Source organism: Vipera berus (genome assembly GCF_964194415.1).
Source record: "Vipera berus genome assembly, chromosome: 1".
Classification (NCBI taxonomy): Eukaryota; Metazoa; Chordata; class Lepidosauria; order Squamata; family Viperidae; genus Vipera; species Vipera berus.
The window spans coordinates 267,450,363-267,473,416 of NC_138202.1; the positions used below are offsets into that span (position 1 = coordinate 267,450,363).

General features: G+C 36.5%; 1 protein-coding gene across 3 annotated transcripts in view; it reads right to left on the reverse strand.

The window, feature by feature from the left end:
- Nucleotides 1–22,542, reverse strand: part of AHI1 (Abelson helper integration site 1) — a 79,970-nt gene extending 57,428 nt beyond the window's left edge. For 2 of the 3 annotated variants that reach the window (XR_014028790.1, XM_081346718.1), the window contains exons 1-15: nucleotides 22,468–22,542; nucleotides 21,191–21,256; nucleotides 19,926–20,047; nucleotides 17,360–17,955; nucleotides 16,305–16,462; nucleotides 15,001–15,220; nucleotides 13,645–13,837; nucleotides 12,844–12,939; nucleotides 10,826–11,011; nucleotides 8,469–8,624; nucleotides 7,081–7,213; nucleotides 4,842–4,965; nucleotides 3,409–3,638; nucleotides 2,398–2,501; nucleotides 300–418 (exon numbers count right to left, since the gene is read on the reverse strand). Coding sequence is in view for 2 of the 3 variants with exons in the window: in XM_081346718.1 (XP_081202844.1) it covers nucleotides 300–418; nucleotides 2,398–2,501; nucleotides 3,409–3,638; nucleotides 4,842–4,965; nucleotides 7,081–7,213; nucleotides 8,469–8,624; nucleotides 10,826–11,011; nucleotides 12,844–12,939; nucleotides 13,645–13,837; nucleotides 15,001–15,220; nucleotides 16,305–16,462; nucleotides 17,360–17,955; nucleotides 19,926–20,047; nucleotides 21,191–21,200 (2,447 nt within the window). In the remaining variant the exon portion in view is untranslated. Of the gene's footprint in view, nucleotides 1–299; nucleotides 419–2,397; nucleotides 2,502–3,408; nucleotides 3,639–4,841; nucleotides 4,966–7,080; nucleotides 7,214–8,468; nucleotides 8,625–10,825; nucleotides 11,012–12,843; nucleotides 12,940–13,644; nucleotides 13,838–15,000; nucleotides 15,221–16,304; nucleotides 16,463–17,359; nucleotides 17,956–19,925; nucleotides 20,048–21,190; nucleotides 21,257–22,269; nucleotides 22,434–22,467 lie in introns of those variants that run through there. The other variant, XM_081346719.1, reaches the window with a different exon arrangement.
- Nucleotides 22,543–23,054: the final 512 nt, after the last annotated feature.

Sequence of the window (23,054 nt, forward strand, 5' to 3'; positions counted from 1 at the left end):
CTTTCTCACCCTCCTCCTTTGGCTTCTAGGGATGATACTTTCTGTTCACATACTTGCCAGCAACACACTCAAATTCAATGAAGCTACTGAGGCTTCCCACTATGTCATAGGTGGGTGGTGGGTGGGGCAGGGCAGCTTAAAAAAGCTCATTTAATTGGATACTATATGCCTTTAAGAGAGTTAAGGCCAGGATATGTTAAGATACCTAGAAGAAATGAGATGCCAATTTTTAGAAATGCCTCAAAATGTCCGGTAATAGTGTTTAAATGGTATAAAACAGAAAACTTTGAAATACTTACATTCGAAGATCCATAATTCTTACAGTACTGTCCTTAGTGTGGATAAGTAAACGCCTTCCATTTGGGTGTACCTCCAAATAATTTATTGCTGTTCCTTTAATGTCAGCATCATTTATTTCCTGACAAAACAACCCCAAGATAAAGCACAGAACTATAGAAAGCATGTTTTCAATGTAATAATAATAATACAAATAAAAACAAAATATCTGCCTATCCCAAGTCCTCAGTAGGTGGATAAAAATGCTATACACTGATAGTGTTACCTAACTGAGTATTGAAACATCTGCAATAAAATAACCAAGTTCAGAGCTCACCAAGGACCTCACAATTCAACCCTGAGTTACAAATATTTTCTTGTATTGGTATCAGTCTAAACACATGGCCGACTGTACAACCAACCGTAATATATTAATATATGCTGCCTGATTCCCAGTGACTCTATAGAATAGCGATACTATATAGAATGAAAAAAGACAACCCAGACAACACATTGTTCACTAAGCACTAAAGATTGTTATTGTAAAAAAATAATAAAATATATTTTTTTAAAAGAATGAAAAAAGACAATAGAATGTCAGTCTTGTTAGGCAAGACCAAGGGGCCAAGGAATCCACTGTCTTATTAGAAGTCTTTGAAACACCCATAAGCAAGATGTGAATGAAAAAATTATCTCCTGCTACTGTTTCACAGAGATTGGCATTTAGAGTTACACAACTTCTGATCCATGTATTAGTAGAGTTGTGATTACAATTAGGCATTAATAATGTTTACCTCATTGCTGTCTATTGTTAAACTGTTGCTACTGAAGTTTTTAAAAAATGCATTCTCAATCCTATTTTAGTATCTGTAAACTGCCTAGAATTCATAGGTTTAGAGGTAACTGCATAAATTAGATTCTTGCACAATTATTGACAGACAGCATTTAAAAGCAATTAATAAACGGCCATTACTATCTTGCAGTGGCCAATACCACACACATAATTTGTGCAAAGAAATACATAAACCTTGCTGGTAATTTGAGACCAGTCAAATTACCAACATGGCTATTGTCTAATGAGGACAGGAAAGGGGACCTGTGTAAATTATTTTGAACTGCTGAATGGAATATAGTTTGTGTTGCAATAAATATTTCATACACCTTAGCAAAATGAATGAAAAGAAGGAGTCGAGTACTTAAGTATGCCAGTGGTTACAAATGGATTTAAGGTTCTGTCACTGTCACTGACACATTGTTCTTCTGTAAATAGGTATACTTCAGGGGTAGGCAACCTTGGCTCTTTTATGACTCATGGACTTCAACTCCCAGAATTCCTGAGCCAGCATGGCTCAGCATGGAAACCTCTTACTTTCCCCTCAGCGTGGCTGGCTCAGGAATTCTGGGAGTTGAAGTCCACGAGTCACAAAAGAGCCAAGGTTGCCTACCTCTGGTATAATTATAATACATGAGCCAGTTTTGTCTAATAGTTAAGATGTTGGGGTATGAGGAGGGAAAACTGACTTCTAATCCAGCTGTAGACACAGAAGCTTGCCAGATAATGGAGCCACTTTCTCTCAGCCCTAGGAAGAAGACAGTGGCAAAGCATTTTTGAAAACATTGCTAAGAAAATGAACATGTTGCCCATGTAGGTACCAGGAATGATTGTTATCATCATCATTATCATCAGGGCAGCAAGTAACCCCCACTACTGTAGTTTTATAAAACAATTCAAGGTTTTTAAAAAAGACTTTGTTATTCCCAAATCATCATAGTTTACTCCTTTTTATCAGTGCTTAAATGCAAATTCAATTATCAACTGAATACTAGTAATGTGAAGAAAGCATGGAGTAGAAAAAGAAATTATTGGACATGTATATGAGATAAAAAATAAGTACAGCTAAAGCTTCTAGAATATGTATGTATATCAGAGTATTAATGATATCAACTTATTCAGAAATATTTTCATTAAATATTATACAGCAGCTAGTATTAACAGAAGCAAATCATGTTGAATTTAGTCAGAAATCTAATTCTGAAACTTTAAAACATACATCGCACAACCTTATCAAAAATACATTATGTACACAAGATTTTAAAACTTGCTGATTTTTTTCTGTATACCTTATCAATGCCCCAGTGTTGAATTGCTGACTGAGAATTTTCTTTAACGAAAGTATTCCAGATAATTATTAACCCTGTGCCATCTCCAGAAAACATGTGAAATCCTAGAAGACAATTAGTTTGCTTAACATGATAAAAGAATTCTGACATTCATATTATTCATATAATTATACTGCATAATGGCTTATGCAAAGTGTATCTAGTCAAGTATCTTTCATCATCACCTACTTTTCCATTTTGCTAATTTGTTTCAGAAATTGTGGGGCCCCAAACTGCGTTTGGATGTTACACAACCACACCCTAAAATGGAATTATTACCAATAGCAGGGAGGATATTATTCCTTTGTCAATGAAACTTAAGGTTACATGAAGTATTTTATCTGCTTAAAATGACAATACCAGCTCCCATTCAGTTTATAATATACTAAAAGTCTTAGATCCCCACATACAGTATTACCAGATATGTGGGTTTTCTCTTATCAGATGACAGGCATAACTTGTGTTGTGCACTTTGGCTAATTCTTTAACTTAGATACTTTATTCAATTGCCCCAACATCTCATCTCACAAATTGTGTTGTCCAACTACATTATTTCTTCTTTGATGGGTGTGTCTTTGTATAAAATATATATTTTTATCCACTCTGCAGTGTGTACATTCATTGCTTATCTGGTACCTGAATTTGAAGATAGTATATTTCCTGTACAAATCCCCCACACAATTTAGCCCTTATAATTCATCAGGTTTTGGCAAATGGCATAGACACCTAGTAGATTTGGATGGATATCATAATCTTTCCTTTATTTTGTTAGTTTTTCATATAAAAATGCTTTTTTTATATATTAGAGATATTTTTCAATAGAAGTCCCCAGGTATTCTGGTATCTATTTACTAACTTCTCAGCCTCCTTAAAAGAATAACAATAGTATATAATAAAATCAGAGTAATTACAAAGATGAAATGAGATAGGTACTATATGCAGCATTTTTAGTGTGAAACATCTGCAACTTACCTTCAGCATCAAAACACAATGCATTGATAAAACTTTTGTGGCCATCAAATTCTTGCAAAAGCTGCCCATTAATTTCCTTTGCTTTTGCATTCCAGACTCTAATCACAGAATCATAACATCCAGTTACAACGAAGTACTCAGCTACTGGGTGGAATTTTGCAGCATAGACAAATGAAGGATGTGGGAAAATTTTGGTGGCTGATGTAGCCTGGGCTTCAATTTTCCACATTCTAAATAGAAGCAACATTTAGAAAAGTTGGTCTCATTTTTTGTACTAGATAATTCAATACACCAGTGGTTCTCAACCTTCTCTTCACCATTAAATACCTTTAAATACCTTTTGTGGCCATGAATGATGGCCACAGACCCCCAAGACTTAACTCAAGATTTAAATCATAACATTTCTTTAAGCCTTTGTGGACCCCCGGGGTCCACGGATCACAGGTTGAAAACCACTGCAATACACCAGTTCAGTACCAAATTGTGTGATCATATATATTTCAAAAAACGATCTGTAAAAAGTTTGAGTCCACTTACAAATATATAACCTGGATAACTTCTGAATAACCAAAAAGACTTGACTCATTAGCCAAATTTCTATAATGACTCATTCAATTAATTTCTCTATTAAATCAAAACCACCTAATTCCTCGCAATGTTTTTAACTTAATCATTTAACCACTTCAGCTTGTTTAGTACAAATGTTTTGAAGCAACATTTTTTTTAAAAAAAATCTGGTTCTGTGAAAAAAACTAATAGAAAAAATGAATATACATTTTATTAATGGGGGCAGAGATATGAAACAAGAGATTGAATGAGAAATATGAAAAAATAAAACCTATAAGGAATGGTTATTTATTTTTTAGTTTGTTCAATTTCTATAGCCATCCAGCTCTGACGTTATATGTGCACACATAACTGTGTACAAGATGTGAAAAAAAAGAACAAAAGGAACAATCCTGGTCTTTAATGTAAGTTTGTTCTACGTTCAGCAGCAAAGGGTGGCTTTGAAATTTCTATATCGATTTTTTTGACAAAGTATGTTTTGAGTTCTGTTCAAAACAGGGTTTTATAGAATCTGTCAGAAAAGAGTTTTACATTTGGAACATTCTGCATATCATTTTTATTCATTTACTTGATATGAATGTAACTACTTGTCCTCGTCTCTTTTGGAGAGTGCCTTTTGCAAGCACATGTATAAGGGGATGGATACAGGTGGTCATACTCAGGTTTGAAGCACATACTATTTACTGGAGACTTGGTTTAGCTGAACTGGGCAACCTAAGATTGATAAACTGGTATTTTGTTGCAGTTTTAATTTTCCCCCCATCTCCTCTTCTGATGGGTGTGTAACTATCTTAAATTTGGAGCCATTTTCATTTCAGTTATACTGCATGCCTCAATTTTAACAGGACAAAGTTGGTTATACTGACCTTGCAGTACCATCTGAGGAAGCAGTAAGAAGATGCTGATTATCCTTTGACCAACAAAGATCATACACAATGTTCAGATGCCCATAGAACTCCATTAGGTAGCACCCTGAAGGAATCTCATACACTAATAGGAGCACAATAGAATCTTTTAAGGATCTAGAGATACATAGCATAAAGGAAACACATGAAGCAAGTAAACAAAATTCAAATGTGAAGAGGATACTTTACATAAAGCATTATGATTGTTAGATAGTATGGTAATGAAGACTTTATTTTTACCAATATTAAACCAATAATCACAGGTTAGAGTGGCTAACAACTTTCTTATTTTTGGGAATGCAGGCAACATTATTCTTTTTCATCATACATTTGAGGGTTAAAATATTTTGCTGGTGATTTCTGTGTAGTTTAATGTGATGTTATGTTTCTTAATCTCAGTTTATTGAGCTGGGGGCAATATACTGACTCTGTAAACCGCTTAGAGAAGGCTGTAAAGCACTGTGAAGCAGTATATAAGTCTAAGTGCTACTGCTATTGGTTTATGGTTATGACTGTGTTATTATTATAGAGGGACGCGGTGGCTCAGTGGGTTAGGACGCTGAGCTTGTTGATTGGGAGGTCGGCAGTTTGGCGGGTCGAATCCCGAGTGCCGCGTAGCAGAGTGAGCGCCTGTTACTCATCCCAGCTTCTGCCAACCTAGCAGTTCGAAAGCACGTAAAAATGCAAGTAGAAAAATAGGGACCATTACGGTGGGAAGGTAACAGCGTTCCATGAAACAGAGATGAGCACCGGCCCCTAGAGTTGGAAACGACTAGCATGCATGTGCGGGGGAACCTTTACCTTTACCTGTGTTATTATGTTTTAAAACATGCAGGCCACCCATACTCTGCACAAGATGGGGTATACATGTTGTAATAATTATATAAGTAAAAGGAACTAATTTCATAAAATTGGTATTTGTAACAATAATCACAACAAAGTAATCTATTTTCCTAAAGAAATTCCACAGCTTCTGTGATCATTCAGCTCTAACCGCACCTAAGTTTAAATAAACATTCAAGTATCTGTTTACTACCATCTAGTGGCTGGAAACTATAATACCAAATATTTAAAGTACAGATCTTAGTACACAGCATCATAAACCTATCTAGACCAACAAAAAAGAAAACAGCATTTCACTTTTTTGTTGTTCCCTAGTTATATAGTGCTTATTGTTCACCATTCATTTCCTTCTTATAAAACCTCCAAGCTTTCTTTTATATTACTTTCCATATTTAAATAATCTCACTTTCAATCATGCAAATTCACAATACAGCTTGTTTAGATTGTGGAATCCAGCCATTTTTGTAACCCTTTATTTAAAGTTTACCAGGAAGTATCAATTTAGCCAACTGTGACTTACACACATTCAAAAAAGCCATCATTAAGCAAACCATGGCTTAGTGAAAAAATGCATAATTAGTTGAAAAGTGAGTATTTTCATCTGAATATAGCATTATGTTTCTGGAAGGGATGAGGACTATTTAACTACTAACATCTTGCTAATTTAACTCCTTTGCGGTCATTAAATAGCACAAGAAAACTATTATCAAGTATCCAATAAGCAAAACCAAAGTAACAGTGTCAGGTTAGTTAAGAAAAAGTGTATACAGACAAAAAAAATGGAACATAGCTTGCCATATTTTAGCTTCCATCCCCACTATTCCAGCCTCCATTTGTAGTGAAGCACTGGAGACCCAGTGAGAAACTTGGAAAATTGGTCTTGAAAAGTTAGACTGAAAAAGTTCCAATGGTACAAGATTGGGGGATAAACATCAGGTTTTAGCCATTAAGTTAATTATAAATCCATTAATTCGATGTTCTAAATAATTTAATGTTTTATCATTCAGAGGATACATGAGCCTCATTTTGATAGATTGCAATATTAAGATTATGTGATATCTGAATTACTAATAATGGTATCTGAATACTGTAAAGTTTTAGGACATGGGGAAGGGAAACTGGAAAGATTTACTGATACCACTTGAATTACTCTGAGAGAATACCACTGAAATTAAAAAAAATCTGTCATGCTAGGAGAAAAGATTAAAAAATACCCTTTAGCATTTGGTTATATCTTAAATTTGAGTAATCAATCAACCATCAAGGATTAAAAAGAAGAAAAATTCCCTTCCAAACAGTTCACTGTATACATAGATGGCGTGTTAAAATAAAAATAGGCCTTGAAACTCTCACTTACAAACAACAGGATAACCATCTCTTCCTGCGCAACCTGCTGCTAAGGTTCGTCCATCTTCAGAGAAACGAATACAGAAACATCCCATGTCTCCTGCTTTCAAGGAAAAAAGGTACTTGTTTGGCAATCGACACACCTGTAGATCCAAAGTGAAACATTATTTGTAAGCTTGCTTAAATACAATATGATTTACAATGTGTGTTTGTATGTGTGTGTGTATATATATAGATACATACATACATTTGCAGTATGTATGCACTGTATGTGTGTATACAGTATGTATGCATATTAGTATACGTATGTGTGTGTGTATGGAAAAATTTCATATTCATATAACAAATTGTTTATGACACAGACTTCGGAGGAACAGAGGCTATGCCATCATGATTTGTTTACTTAAACAAGGGTCACGTAAGGGGTAGGCAAAAAAGGTAATGAAAAGTTGCAGGCAATGAAATTTAAGATATATAAAAAAGTCAGGAACACACCTAATATTTCTATGGAGATTCTCAGTCATCCAGGTCATGGTTGTCCCAAAGGAGCTTTTTCAAGAGGTGACTAAGAAAACACCTTTGGGACACCTCAGATTTGGCACTTAATCTCTAAAGCAGTGCTTCTCTCCCACTTCCCTCTGCTCTAGTGAATTTTTCTTATGAGAGACCAAATTATTTATCACACTACATGTATTTTAATTTACAAAGAAAAAGCTATTGGATCATCTTAACTTAGAATATGTTTTTGAATGGGATCCAGTCTCATTTATTTTTACTTACACTGCCTTTCTCTATAAATGTTGCTTCCAGAAAATTGTATCCAGATCTGGAGTACATTAGAGTTTGGGAAACAATAGTTCTTTTTCCTCAGAAAAAAGGTCAGTCATTTATCAGCACATCAACTTTGGCCCTGAACTAACACATTTTTAAATTTGGGATCACTGACATGCCAGTATGAATCTTGCAATAACTACATTTTACAATAGCATTTTATCTTTTATTTTTCTCTGCAACAAAAGGAGGAAAATGTACATAGGCTTAAAGCTTTTCTTTCAATTTCCAAGCAGAATTCTGGGGATGAAATAGCAGTTCAGCACGTCCAAAGAAACAAAAAGATTAAAATTACTCAAACTATCACGAGTGTTCTAAGTAGCAGTCTACTTTCGTAAATTTACTAAGTTAATTTTCTCCACTTCTCAATAATACAGGTATTTTATTTTTCTGCAAAAAAAGTCTGCATAAACAGCACTAGACATTTCTGAAACAAAAGCTGGAAAAGAAATTTTAAGTCCCTCCTGTTTTTACAAAGTTCATTAAGGTAAGATTGTAACAATAGTTTGATTTTTTTTAAAAGGCTCATATCAAAGTGTATAAAAATCATCTGAAAATGTTTTTTACCTGTCCAGGAAGTTTTGACCACTTAAATGGTTCTTCCTTTTTCACTTGAGTTCCAGAATTCATTATTGTTTTGGATGCATCATTTTGTAGATCCAAGAATGATGTGCTAGGATATTCTTGCTGAATAGCCATCATAGATCGCAAAGAAGGGTTTACCTAGGAAAAAAAATGAAAACAATTTGATTTTAATACAAATTTTATAGAAATATGCATATAGTAATGTAAAACAAAATACATAAAATTTCAGTACATGAAAAATATCAAGAAAATGTAACGGACTATTTAAAGCAACAGAGGGCACATTGTAATATTTCTATTAAAAGTAATTTCATTTAAGTAGATCAAACTGCAAGCTCATCCAGGGTTAGTTAACACGTGCATATATCACTTGATTTCTACACCCTTAAAATATCATATTAAGTATGTGATTATGTTCATTTGCAAATGCCTTTCATCAGATTACTACAGGCAGCCCTTGACTTACAAGTTTCATTTAGCAACCGTTTAAAATTACAACGGTGCTGAAAAGTGATTTATGACCATTTTTCAGTTACCACCATTGCAGCATGCCCAGGGTCACATGATCCAAATTCAGAAGCTTGGCAACTGACTCATGTTTACGACTTTGCTGTGTCCCAAGGTCACGCAATCCCCTTTTGCGACCTTCTGACAAACAAAGTCAACAGGGAAGCCAGATTCACTTAACAACCGTGTTACTAACTTAACAACTGCAGTGATTCACTTAACCACTGTAGCAAGGAAGGTCGTAAAACAGGGGAAAACTCACTTAAAGAAATGTCTCACTTGTGAACTCTTAAGCTTCCTCCTTCCGTTATATATTCAAGATGGACAGTATTTAATATTTATTTGTTATGTATATGTAGGGGTGTGTGTCTATAATATGTGTATACAGTATGGTTAAGTGTGCGTCATGTATGTGTTTCACTTTGAGAGCGGGCAACTAAATTTCATTTTTGATGTGCGCCGTTGTGCCCACAGTAAAAAAATATGACAATAAAGGTTATCTTATCGTAACAGAAACTTGGGGCTCAATTGTAGTCCTAAGTCAAGGACTGCCTGTATTCATCAGTGATACAGATTTTATTCATTAACACCTACAAGCTGCTACGTGATGTCATGGAGTCACTGACTGAACCAATTTATATAACTAGCATGACATGTCAAAAGCATAGTAAATTCTGAAACCGGCAAGCTCATGGATTGAGGTCGGATTGTGCTGCAGTAATAAATGTTTCTATGGAAGCGTAAGGCACCTTTCTAGGCAGGAAAAAGTGATAGAGTGAATACCCAACAAGACAAATCACTAAGGATAATCTCTCTGAGCACTGTAAGGTAAGAGAGAAAGGCTGCTTTCTAAGCCTACAGCCTTTAAATCACTAGCTACATCCAGCTACGTGATAGCAATAAGATTATACTGTTAATCAACTTCACTAAAGCAAAATCTGACCAATATGGTCTCAGCTTTAGCCGTCTTCTTTAAAAAAACAAACAAAAAATGTAGTGCAACGGTTCGCTTAGAGACCATTTGAACTTACAACAGCACTGAAAAAAGTGACTTATGACCATTTTTCACACTTATGGCTGTTGCAAGCCTGCCCATGGTCATGTGATTTACATTTGGATGATAGATAACTGACTCATATTTATGACAGTTGCAGTGTCCCGGGGTCACGCAATTCCCCTTCTGACAAGCAAAGTCAATGGGGAAACCAGATTCACTTAACTACCTCGTTACTAATTTAACGAGTGAGCCTTGGTGGAGCAGTGGGCTAATGCCTCCTTAAGTAACACCAGCTGCCTGCAATTAGTGCAGGTTCGCATCCCACCAGGCTCAAGGTTGACTCAGCCTTCCATCCTTCCGAGGTAGGTAAAATGAGGACCCAGATTGTTGGGGGCAATTAAGCTGACTTTGTAATAATGCCGCTGGGGTGTGTGTGTGAAAGCCCTATTAAGCAGGCATATACATAGAATGAAGGCTACTGCTAAGCTTGTAAGCCGCCCTGAGTCTTTGGAGAAGGGCGGGATATAAATGGAATTAAAATAAAAAAAACATCTTCAGTGATTCACTTAACAAATGTGGCAAGAAAATCCATAAAATGAGGCAAAACTCACTTAACAAATTTCTCACTTAGCAACATAAATTGTGGTTGTAACTTGAGGACTACCTATATGAATGAATACATACACACACACATATACATATAAGAGACACTTCAGAATTTAACACAAGTGAAAATATTTTTCTTTGTGGCTAGTAATAAAAAGGCCAGGAAGGAAAAAAGCAAGACGTTATTTTGTCATGGTCACATATTTTAAAGACACCTAAGTTAACATACATGATCGGGAAGTTTAATGCCTTTTACAGTCACATACAATGTTGAAGGATAATTGTTTCTAGGACACTTTGCCCACCAGTCATAAACTTCCACAACATGCAGTTGTGACCTGGTCCTTCGAGGAGGCGAGTACAACTGAAGACGTACTTTTCCACCAATGTTCAGAACTCCATTCGCACCAACAAGCTGAAAATGACAAAACAATTAAGATGGGTAAAAAACATACATTACACTGAGGTATTTTATTGATGAAAGGACAAATAGCAGTACTCTAAAACCACACCCAACAAATGTGGTGTTGCAGCTAAGATACTAAACTAGGACTGGGAAGACCTAGAATCAACCCACCCTAACCATGAAAACTCATGAGGTGGTATTAAGGCTTCTCTCTTTCAAACCAATCTACCTCATAGGATAATTGTGAGGATGAAATAACACACACACACCCAAGCTCTTTTGTGCTTCTAGGTATTAATAAATTGAAGCAATAACAATTAACAGTAGTTTAACAATTGAAGTAACAATGAACCATAGGTTTTCTATCAGAGAAGACAATCCACATATTGACATAAACAGGTCGTCTGATTAGTTACCGTTATGTCCTCTGTTTATATGAATTTAAATGACAATCATCTCAGTGCAATAAATGTTTATCTTCTGCCAGCTAGGGGATTATACACACTTTTTGCCCACTTACTTCAGAATCTGGATCACTGTTTAAGTAACTTAATCAAAAAGGTCCAAGAATATTTTGTAGTCCTATATATAGTACACCATAACAGCTTTTGCCTTTGGGTTAACAGTCTAAAAAACTTTTGCAAAATGAAAAAGGCCTAGAGACAGGCCTAAGTAAAATTAAAAAAGAACCTTTAGGTATCAATGCTTAAAATTAAACATTAAGAACAAACTAGTTGATTCTGAACCAGATCCAATTGTTTCTACCAGAACCAATGGAATGCCAGTGTCTCCTATCCTTTTGCTATGGTCTGATAAAATGAATCCTGCCGGGCTAGGCGAAAGTTATTTCTACCATACAATTCTTAATTTTTATTCTGAAGGGATGCAAGGAGTGAAGCTCATATTACAATTTCCACACTGTAGGTTTAACCGTAACAACCGAATCAAAAGAGATAGGGGAAAAAAAAACATTTTGCAAAAATCATCATGCAATGAAAATTTACTCTATTTCAGCAATTAAGAATGGCAGCTGTGAAAAGGCAATTATGCCCAACTCCCAATGATACTGGGCAAATCAAAACAATCCAATAAATCACAATAGTAATCAATAAAAGAAGAAAAGTGGTAAGCGCGATAGATGAAGTGATAGATGAAGTGAGGATTCCCACATTTTTCACCCAACACCCAGATGAAGAGGCAAGTTTTTGATGCTCTTTCGACCAGCTGGGGGCACAGTGGCCCTCCACAGCTGCAACACGATCCCAGGAAAAACCTGTTTGGTTTAAAGAATGGAAGAGAAGTGCTACATGCCACAATTCCACACAATCCGGTCAAAATCTACTGCACAACATACAGTGGATGAAGTGATTGCAAAAATATTGCTGTCACATTAATTGGGGCTCACAATGACATCACACAGCCAAGACACAGTTGACAATGCTTTCTGATTAGTCTGGTGATTTTGCAACTTGTGTTGCTGTCATCACTACCGACTCAGAAACAAACTGGTTTTGTGTTTCATTAAATAGTGCCAGAATAAATCCAGGAAAACAAGCATAAATGGGCACCAGGTTATTTCATCAGAAATCCAGACAGAAATAATTGCGAAGACGCTCCATCCAACTTTTCAATAATAGGGCTGGACGGATATATGATCTGCTATATTTTGCAAACTGAAATTGAAATGTGAACTAGTTGAAATATACCTTGACTAATCTTCTGTCTATATACAAAGTTTATTCTTTGACTCTACGCAAAGCAATTTTTTGTTTATCTTTGCGCAGACTTGTTTAATGCTTCAGTACAATGTTTCCATTAAAATAAAATAAAAAAATAAAAACCTTTAGAAATGCCCAACAGATTTTCCGAAAGCCGCTTTCCTGAGCTTGAATATCAAAATTGGCCTTTGCATCGTTCATGCTCAAAAAATCAAGGATCTGGAAGTAGAAGACACGTTTTATTCAGTTTACATTTCTGTAATTACAGTCATAGAAAATACCAGTTAATTTTACTGGATTTTTCTTAAACCTTTTGTATATATTAGTTTCTATGAAGACGACTTCTTGTGGCAAATATAATAAACAGCTGAGATATACAGAGAACAGCAATCTAAAGCCTTGCTGTATTTGATGAATTTCAATCTCACTCAGGATGCCATAAAAACAGTGGATGTGATGTTCACCAAAAGAAAATGCTTTTAAAGGCGTACATGCAAACTAGATGTAGACTATTGTTATGGATCAAAGAAACTTCCCAGATGACACTCCTTTACTTTTGCTTTGATTCTAAATGTGCCTCCTTCCCTAGCAGCCAAGTATTCGGTAAAGCAGTAAAACAGCTAATTGGGTTATTAGGAGACCTGAAAGTGAAATATTGTACTCTCTGATGTTTCAAACTGGCCTAAGCACAACTTTAAATTTCACAAACTGCCCAAAATTTTTTAAATGAAAATGTTCTTGTGCAATTAGACTATCTGGTCTGCTTCCACCACCAAAAGTGCATCATTCCTAGACAATCCAGTACTGAAATTGTGCATTTTACCCCTAAGAGTAAAATACAGATACAGTAAGATACAAATAGAGAAAGTATTTGCCAGAAGGAACAGAAGATAAAATGGAAATGACCAATGAGTCATTCTGTACCTCAAAGAACAGAATCACTTTGGGGCTCCCTTCAACATCTTGGAGAAAATAGTTAAAACGTTCATTGAATAGTATTTGCTCCTCCCATTCTGGTAGTGTTGATTTAAACTTTCTGAAATCGTAAGGCTGGGTCATAATAGGAAGAATATGCCCCACTTTCTCTTGTTCATAGAAGGATGAAACTTGTCGACTGCTACATAAAAACAATACATTCAACTGAGTCGTGTCTTGTTTTTATTATAATTGTCTACAGAGTAAGTAGCTTTAATTTAATAGAAAAAGTGTTCAATATCCAACTATCAACTGGCTTAAACGACCCACTTCAAGACATAATGAGATTTGTTTGTCTTTGGGTTGTCCTTGGATTCTTCCTTTGGATTGGTTCATATATTGGGCTAAACCAAAAACAAACAAATAACACTGAGTATCAGCTTTATGAGCAAATCAAAATACAGTGAACTTATTCAGATTATTCTAAGCAAAGACCAAACCACAATGAAATACAAAAAAGTGAATTAACGTGAGTTTGGTACAGATCAAATGTTACAGAACATCACAGAAGGATAACCTTAGAGGGGGAAAATTGGAAGAAGCTTGAATATCTTCATTTATTTGTTATCAGTTAAAACCAATTCTTACAGAGGGTTAAAACATTGTAGGCATACTGCAATGGAAAGTGCTTCATATCAAGTAGGCTAAAATTGTCAAAAGTTCAATGGAGCCTGTTCGCTGTAGAGTGTGCGTAAGATAGTAGCAAATATTACAGATTAGGGAATAACTAATTTCTTTATTTTCCTCTTTTTAAATACTGCAGATTAGATATAATATTGACTCCAGCTATGGTGCATTCTTGACCTTATCAAAACTCTTAATATGATCTTTCTGGAAAATCCCAAAATTATTATCTTGGAGAGAATCTGTGCATATTTTATAAGCTGTTCTATTTGAAATGAATGTTCATTAATTTATTGTTATCTGGCTACCCAACAAACAAACAGTATTTGCATTAAATTCAACTGGCAATGAGAATTATTATTTGAATTACAAAAGAATGATAAATTCTTAAAATATCTCAATTTGCAATCCAAAATCCAAATACTGGCACCATCTAAAACTGCTACAGCATAGGAACCTCAAATAAATGAGAATTATTGTGGTTCAGAAATAATTAAGGAATATTAAATAAGATACATTTTTATTTGACACATTTTTGTTTCAAGACATTGAATGAACCTCATTTAATTGGGTTATTTACATCTATGTGGATCTACAAAAACCATAAGTTTATCTAAGCTTATGTACAAATTAATTAACACCAAGAATAAAAAAAAATCTTCAGTAAGTCAGTAAAATTACCTATTCTCTTTCTTCACATATAAACCAGTTTTCTCATCCATCACGTGAACCTTAACCATTGGATGGGATACCATAAAATCAGTTTTAAGTCGATCAGTTCGATGGATATAAACCCCTAAAACAAGGTTATCATCAAAATCAGGTTTTGATTCTTGTGAAAGATTCCCAGCAGTCATGTGTAAGGTATTTTCTTTCATGTTTTCAGTATCTTCTTCTAGAGCTAGGAGAAAGAAAAAATAGCCTTTAGTAAAAATTGAGAACGACTGTTAACTTTATTGCTGCAATTACCAGTAAACCTACAATTTAAAAATTTGTCTTAAATGAATTTCCAGTCAACTTATTTATTGAGTCAGACATGATTTCCATGCATAACAGCTGCTCTGAATGATTCGACAGCATGAACACTTTAACATAGAAAGTATTTCTGCCTAGGAACTGTCAGAAATCTTAGTGGCTTCATGAAGATACCAGGACAGGCAGGAATAAAACCGGCAGCCCCGACTAGACATGACTAGGTACATTTAGATTTTAAATTGTAAAGTGGTTGCCTTAAGTTGCTCAAAGCTTAAAACACACATTTCACCCTCTAAAACCCCACAATGAGTTAAATAAAGTTCTGTGCCACCTATCTCACACTTCGAGGCAACTCTAGCTTTTTATTATTTATTTATTTTTTCTACCTTATTTTTGCAAATAACTCAAGACAGCAAACATATCCAACATACTTTCCGCCTACTAATTTCCCCACAATAACCCTGTGAGGTGAACTGGGCTGAGAGTGAGTCAATGGCTCAAGATCACCCTGCTAGCTAAGATGGGACTTGAACTCATTATCTCCGGTTTTCTAGACTGATGCCTTAACCCAGACAAGTCAAACTCACAACGGCACGTGACGTTGCGTGATGTATCAGAACTTTTTCCCCACTGCCGGCAATGAGGTGGGCGCGGTGTCCTCATGATGCGTCTGGCCTGCGGGCGGGCAGTTTCATACCCCTGCCTTAACCACTAGGCCAAACTGGCTCCATGTCTAATATTATTAAAACAGCTCTACCAGCACCACTATTTACAAACACAACTCAACAGTGGGCACTTATAACATCCTGGCCCAATGCTTGTGAAAATAGCCAGATCTTCTCAAATACATTATCTCAATCTTGCTAATACAAAACCAGTGGATTACTGTTCTGATCTTTATGCAACAAAGATGGGGCAATTTGGGCAACATATACACACTACAGGCCTCTTAACTGAGAATTACTTCGGTTAGAAAACATTTAAAGGATTCTACTTCTAGTCATACAAACCTTTTGGGGATTTTCTTTTTGCTTTTTTGCCTTTAGTGTCCTGCTCTATTAAGAGGTCACCTTCTTTAAATTTGGATACAAATGGCTTTTCCAAAGATCTCTTTTTCTTGGTATTTTCTTCCTCTGGCTTATGTTGTAATTCAGAGAGGGACATTGCACTGAATGAAAGAAGTCATGTGGTTAACAAGGATATCTAGGATTTGAAATATACTCCCAGATTTAATAATTACATTTTGTAATGCAGGCAAACAACATACACATTCAAACTGGCTTGAATTGATTTAACTGAGACATCTCACTCACAGTTTGTTTGGGAAACGTTTACTAAAAATCTCATCCTATCAAGCTGGATCTAGGGTAGGATAAGCGGAGAATCATGGTGAAGCACAAACTGAGAGATGGCATGGCTAAAAGTCTAAGCAACGTGACAAGGAAGGTATGATTTCATTCTTTGTTGCTACAGGTAGTCGTCAACTTACAATCAGTTGCTTAATAATCGTTCAAAATTACAACAGACTTCCCAAAAGGTACTTAAAACCCTAAAGTTCTAATGGCCGCCTCTCCCTAAAGTCACATGACTGCATTTGAGGAGCTTGGCAACAGGCCTGCATTTATGGCTGTTTGCAGTGTCACATGGCCATGTAACCACAATTTACATTTTGCCAAAAATTACTTCCAGTTTTCAGCAAAAACATTCTATAGCGAACAGTGACTGCCACATTCGCTTAATGACCATCACAAGAAAGGTCAAAAAAGCAGGTCTGTCACGTGGGTGACCTACCTTACAACTGTCATGACTTAGGAGCGTAATGGGCAGGCTCCCTGTATCTCTTATCCAATCCAATTCCAACTACCTATTCTGTCATTTCCTCTTTACAAACCACGGTATAGTTTTGCAAGGAAACAAAAGTGGTTCGCTCAATGTCTCTCCCCGCTCCAATAGGACAGTCATTATATTTTCTTTACAAAACCATATGGAATTATTTCTGATGTCAACAATAATGCAACCCAAACAGCTGTCACAAATCTTCCATCCATACACATTTATCACTTACCTAGTTTGAGATTCAGAGGAAACCAGTACTTCTTTTTTCTTTTTCTTCTTTTTTCTCACTTCACTGTTCAACATTGTTTCATGGCTTTGAGCGCTGGGAATGAATTCAGACATCTGTTCTTTAAGTTTCTTTTTTATTTTTTTCTTAATTGCACTTGCTTCTTCCTCAGCCACTTGCTGTTCATAGGCTTGAATTAACTGTTCTTCCTCATCTAATCCAGATCTGTCTCGTAGTCCACTCAAGGCACCTTTCATGTGGCTGTCCCCTTCCCAATGAAATGCATCTGCCTGCAATACGCTCTCTGTTTTTTTCTTCGTAAAAACTTGAATCTGTTTCTCAGAACTATCTAACTTGGTTTCAGATACCTTTTCTTCCTCATTAAGTTCTTTCTGTAGGGCTGCCTTTTTCTTCTTCTTAAGCCCAACTTGCATGCTTTCCCCTCCGCTAACAACATTGTTTGTTTTTTCTTCAATTGATGCTTCATCTCTCAACGTACGTTTTGGGATCCGCGGACTACTTTCCTCAAGGTTGTATGTTTTGCTTATAATTGGCTCATTTTCACTTCCTTTGGTCAGATGATTTTTTAATGTCTCCAGCTGTAATCAAAACATTGGGAACTCATTTATCTGCATGCTATTATGCAATTATTATAAAAATAAGTACTATATTTTTATTAATTTTTCACTTTTAAGTGTTTGAAGGGGAACAATTAAAATTTACTTGCACTTCAACAAGAGTCAACCAACAGATGGAATTCATATAGAGCATGAAAAGATTATAGATTTTAGCAAGTTTTTTAATGTAACTCTTATAAGAAAAATCCCCTGCAAAATTGCTCTGTCAGCATGCCATGCTGAAAAACATATATTCAAGTATAATGAAAAGAACATGCTACATTTATACTTAAACATAAATATTACTTGTGGAAAAGGTATAATTTACTGACCGTGGACCTAGTAACTGAAATAATATTTAACCAAAAAAGCTTATAATAATCAAGATAGTTTAAACATTTGATTTTCAAACTTTTTAAAAGGGATATATCCACACAGCAATCTGGTAATCTGAAATTACAACACACGGAGTTATATACACTTCTTTTATATTAGATATATTTTGTCGAAAGACTGAGCAACCAAATTCAATTTCAAAAGATCATAACTTTTGGAAATAATTAAAACTTATCTATAAATATGCACATTATTTGAATTCTGTAAAAATTCTGATTTATTTTGTCTAAACTAGTTTTCTATTCCTTTCCTAATCACCTTCTGATGTTTTCTGTATCAGCTATAACCTTCATTTCTTAATCTTGCTTCCAATTCCTTTATTTTTCTCTCAAAAGAAATCTTGACATTCTCTTCTTAAGGCCACTGGAGATTGGTTTTGTATAATTATTCTATGGAATTCACGTACACTTATTCCAAGACCTCACTTTATTTAGATAATAAAAAACATGTTTCATTTAGAATTATTATTATTAGTGGTAACTGTTCAGGAAAATCCTGGACCTTTAGTGCCTGCATTGTTTATTTAGAATACTTTCATTCAATTCTATATTAGACCAAATTTCAGGACAATGTCCAGCATAAATATGCACAAAGTTTCTCAAATCTGTACAAAAAAAGCACAGTGGAAAAATAATAAAATACCGAATCAGGATTGCAATACACATTTTTGAGAGACAATGTAATGAAAGGATTATAAAGAAAAGAGGACTAAAATCAGTATCTGCTGGAAAATATATTCTGAAAGTTTCCTAAACTTATTTTGCCAGCAAAAAAATAAAAATAAATCAAATCCTCTTTGAATTTATCTATCTGCAATCCCTAAAAATGCACATTTTTAAGGATATTTTTGATCATGAGCATGCCAAATCAGACAAGGAAATAAATTAAGGAATATGCAAAACATACCATTCTGAGGTCAAACTTTAAGAAGAATTTTGCTGAATTTCTCCATACAGAGTTGGCCATTCCAGAGATTACAATAATTTCCCTGGATTAAAAGCCACACACCCCTTGGTTTTTCTTCCTATTCCATTCTGCTGCCCTCATCCTGTACCCTACCATGTGCGGAGATCCTTAACCTTCAGAGCATATGTTCAGGATACAAAAATCATAATCGTAGATGAAGGGATATTAACAAAGATTGCATATTGTGTTCATTTAGTCTGAAAATGTCTCTTTGAAACATAACTTCTCCCCACCAGGCAACTTTTCCTGGAGGCCAACCATGACTTTCAAATGTAGCCCACTTGTGGTGCAAGGAAAAGGATAAAACAGAATCATGGCTTCCCTCTTTAATAGCCCTACAGAAACAATAGCTTTAAATCTCAAAGTATATTTTCAAGTTATAATTGTTTTTTTTACTCTAAAATGGAGCAAATAATACAAAGTGAAGGTATGAATCTATAAAGCTTCATCAATCCACGTCTTTCAAAATGTATTGACACTGCAAAGACCAATCAAAACTCCCTGACACTATTTATGAAAGTAGATTTGGAAAGATTATGCTTTACTTTTTTGAAGCAACAAACATTTATTCTTAAGTATACCCAACTCACCACAATATTCTCTGGGATGCTTATCTGTTTTTTTTTAATTTTCTTTTTATCAATTAGACCAGCATGATTCTTGAATATTTCTTCAAAACGAACCTTTGTTTTTGCCTTGGCTTCACTCTCAACTGGGAAGTTTAAAATACAATTTGAGAACTTGGTTTATTAGATAAGACAGACTATCACATTTCCAAATAATATATAAAAGAAACTTAGAATGAACAATTCCCTGCATAGAATTGTAAAAAACAAAGAAATATAGCAGGCCTTATTGAAAAAAGGAACAGATAATTAATAGATGGCTTCAGAGTATCTGAATATATAAATGTCACATATGTCTTATGGGCCACCCTTAACACCTTTATATTATGGGTATCCAAACTTTTGGCTCGCCTGGGCTGCATTCAGAGAAGAAGAATTGAGTTGGGCCACATATAAAATATATAATATAGTAAAAGGTAAAGGTAAAGGTTCCCCCGCACATGCATGCTAGTCGTTTCCGACTCTAGGGGCCGGTGCTCATCTCCGTTTCAAATCCGAAGAGCCAGCGCTTGTCCGAGGACGTCTCCGTGGTCATGTGGCTGGCATGACTAGACGCCAAAGGCGCACGGAACGCTGTTACCTTCCCACCGCAATGGTCCCTATTTTTCTACTTGCATTTTTACGTGCTTTCGAACTGCTAGGTTGGCAGAAGCTGGGACGAGTAACAGGCGCTCACTCTGCTACGCGGCACTCGGGATTCGACCCGCCAAACTGCCGACCTTCTGATCGACAAGCTCAGCGTCCTAACCCACTGAGCCACCACGTCCCTTATATAATATAGTAGATATATATAAATCACATACAGTAATAATCTTAAGTTTACGATCTTGTGGGGCCGCATTACTAGCTTTCCAGGGCTGCATGCAGTCCATAAGCCATGGGTTGGACATGTCTGCTTTACTCATACATTAACTGTATAAAATTCTAGGCAGTTCACAATATCAGTAAAATGTAGAAATATAAAAAATAAACAATAAAGAATTACAGCAATAACAGAAATATGTAAGAACAGCATGAGAATTACACATTGAAAGATCTCTTTAATAAGAAAATTATTTGCCAATATCCACAATGTTTAGTAAGGAAGTCAGAAAAATCTGCACCAGAAATAATATTCTTTAAAGCAAGAAAACTTAAATAGTTTTGTTTTGGATTGGTGTTTTTTAAAAAAAACAACACACAATTGTTATAGATTGTACAAAATATATCAAAACATTAAAAGTTTGCACCTGCTGGCATTTTCACATCTCTCAAATATGAAACTATTATAGTTTTGTTTGTCCAAGTTCTTCATTCTGCATATAAAAACAGAATATATGTTGCCATTAATGAAAAGAACAGTTGTGTCCAATCACAATAAACAAAGCAATACCAAAAGGTTTTGTAAGGTTATTCACTATAAAGTCAATGGTTATTAGACTAAGACAGGAAGACCCAGTTTCAAGTTCATCTTCAGCCTAGCTCTCTCTTGGCTATTAATTATCTCACAACCCAATACTCTCAGAATTGTGGAGGGTATAAAATTGGAGGCAGGAATACTTTGTATGTAGTCTGAAAACGTCTGAAGTAGAAATCTGTTGAAGCTGCTTCGTGTACTACTTTATTTCACCAGTTCACAAAAACTCACCAACCTGATTTCCAAAAAACACGGTATAAAAATATACCCGTCAATGCATAACCCATTCAATACAACGCCTACTGCAAGATCAAAACGTTAAAACATTATCTGGTCAACCTGAGGTCCTAGGATTGTTTTGAGATTTCCCTCAAGCAATATGATATGGACGAGGGTGCGATGGCTGGGTCCTTCCAAGGCATCTGACCTCTCCAGATGTTACTAAACTCCTAATTTCAAGAAGCCGGAGGTCAGCCGACACTGGATGCGGCGGCTCAGTAACCCCTGGAAGGCCGCGTGTTTCCCACATTCGGATTACAGCCTGGCGTCAAAGGGTTCTGCGCCTGGGGCTGTGCACGCGGAAGCCCTAACAACCACCAACCGGCATCATCACAAAGAGAGGCTGCAATCAACTCGGTTGGACATTCGGTGAAATCCCCACTTCGTCGGCTTTCTGCCCTCCTGAAAGGCTTCTGCACCCTACGAACCCGGTTCACACGCGTTTTCAGATTCGGGTCCAGCCCTCCGCGGGGACCCGACCACGCCGGGATCAAGCCAGGCAGAAAGCGGATCTGGGCCCAATTACCCACCCAACCACCCACCCACCCGACAGCGATCCCGCTCTGCCAGGCTTTTGCAGGCTGGGCAAAGCGGGATGGGAAGGGTCACTTTTGATTTACAGTCCTGGCTTACGGACGAAGCGGCCGGGATCACTGATGTCGGGTTGTTGTGTAAGGAAGGAAACAAAATGCCTCCCCCAGCGCAGGCGCCGGGCTCTTTAAGCGCAGCCCCCTCGCCCTCCTCAGCTGGAAGGGTAGGAGAAAGGAGCACGCCCCCTGCCAAAGCCCAAGCCCACACCCGCAAAACGGCAACCCCATCCTGGATACCTACCGCCGGAGGCGCGGCGGAGGCCGGGCGAGGGGAACCAAGCGACCCCGCAGCGAAAGCAGGAGGAGCCCGAGGCCGGGTGGGAGGAGCGGAGCGGAGCGTCGCACCCACGTGACCCCCAGGCAAAGCTTGGCTGGCGGAGGCCAAACTGCCTGCCAAGAGAATCTGAGCCCTCCAAGCTTCTTCTTGTACTGGTCGGCGACCTCCTCCTCTTCTCGCCAAAATATGGCAGGGAACACAATATCACAATCGAATGTTTTTCTAAAGGAATGACAGCATTGCTTCGGGGTTAGGGAAAGAAGCTGGGTGAGTTGGCATAGTTAGGAGGCCATGCTGAAAAAGAAGGAGCGAGGGTTTAGGGCAGGGTTCTTCAAACCTGGCCTTTTTATGACTTGTGGACTTCAAGTCCCAGAATTCCTCAGCCAGCGTGCCTGGCTGAGGAATTCTGGGAGTTGAAGTCCACAAGTCATAAAAGGGCCAAGTTTGAAGACCCCTGGTTTAGGGTTTCTCGACCTCTGCCAGTTCAAGATAGAATGATGGACTTCAGCTTCCAGAATTTTGGAAGTTGAAGTCTACACATCTTAAAAGTT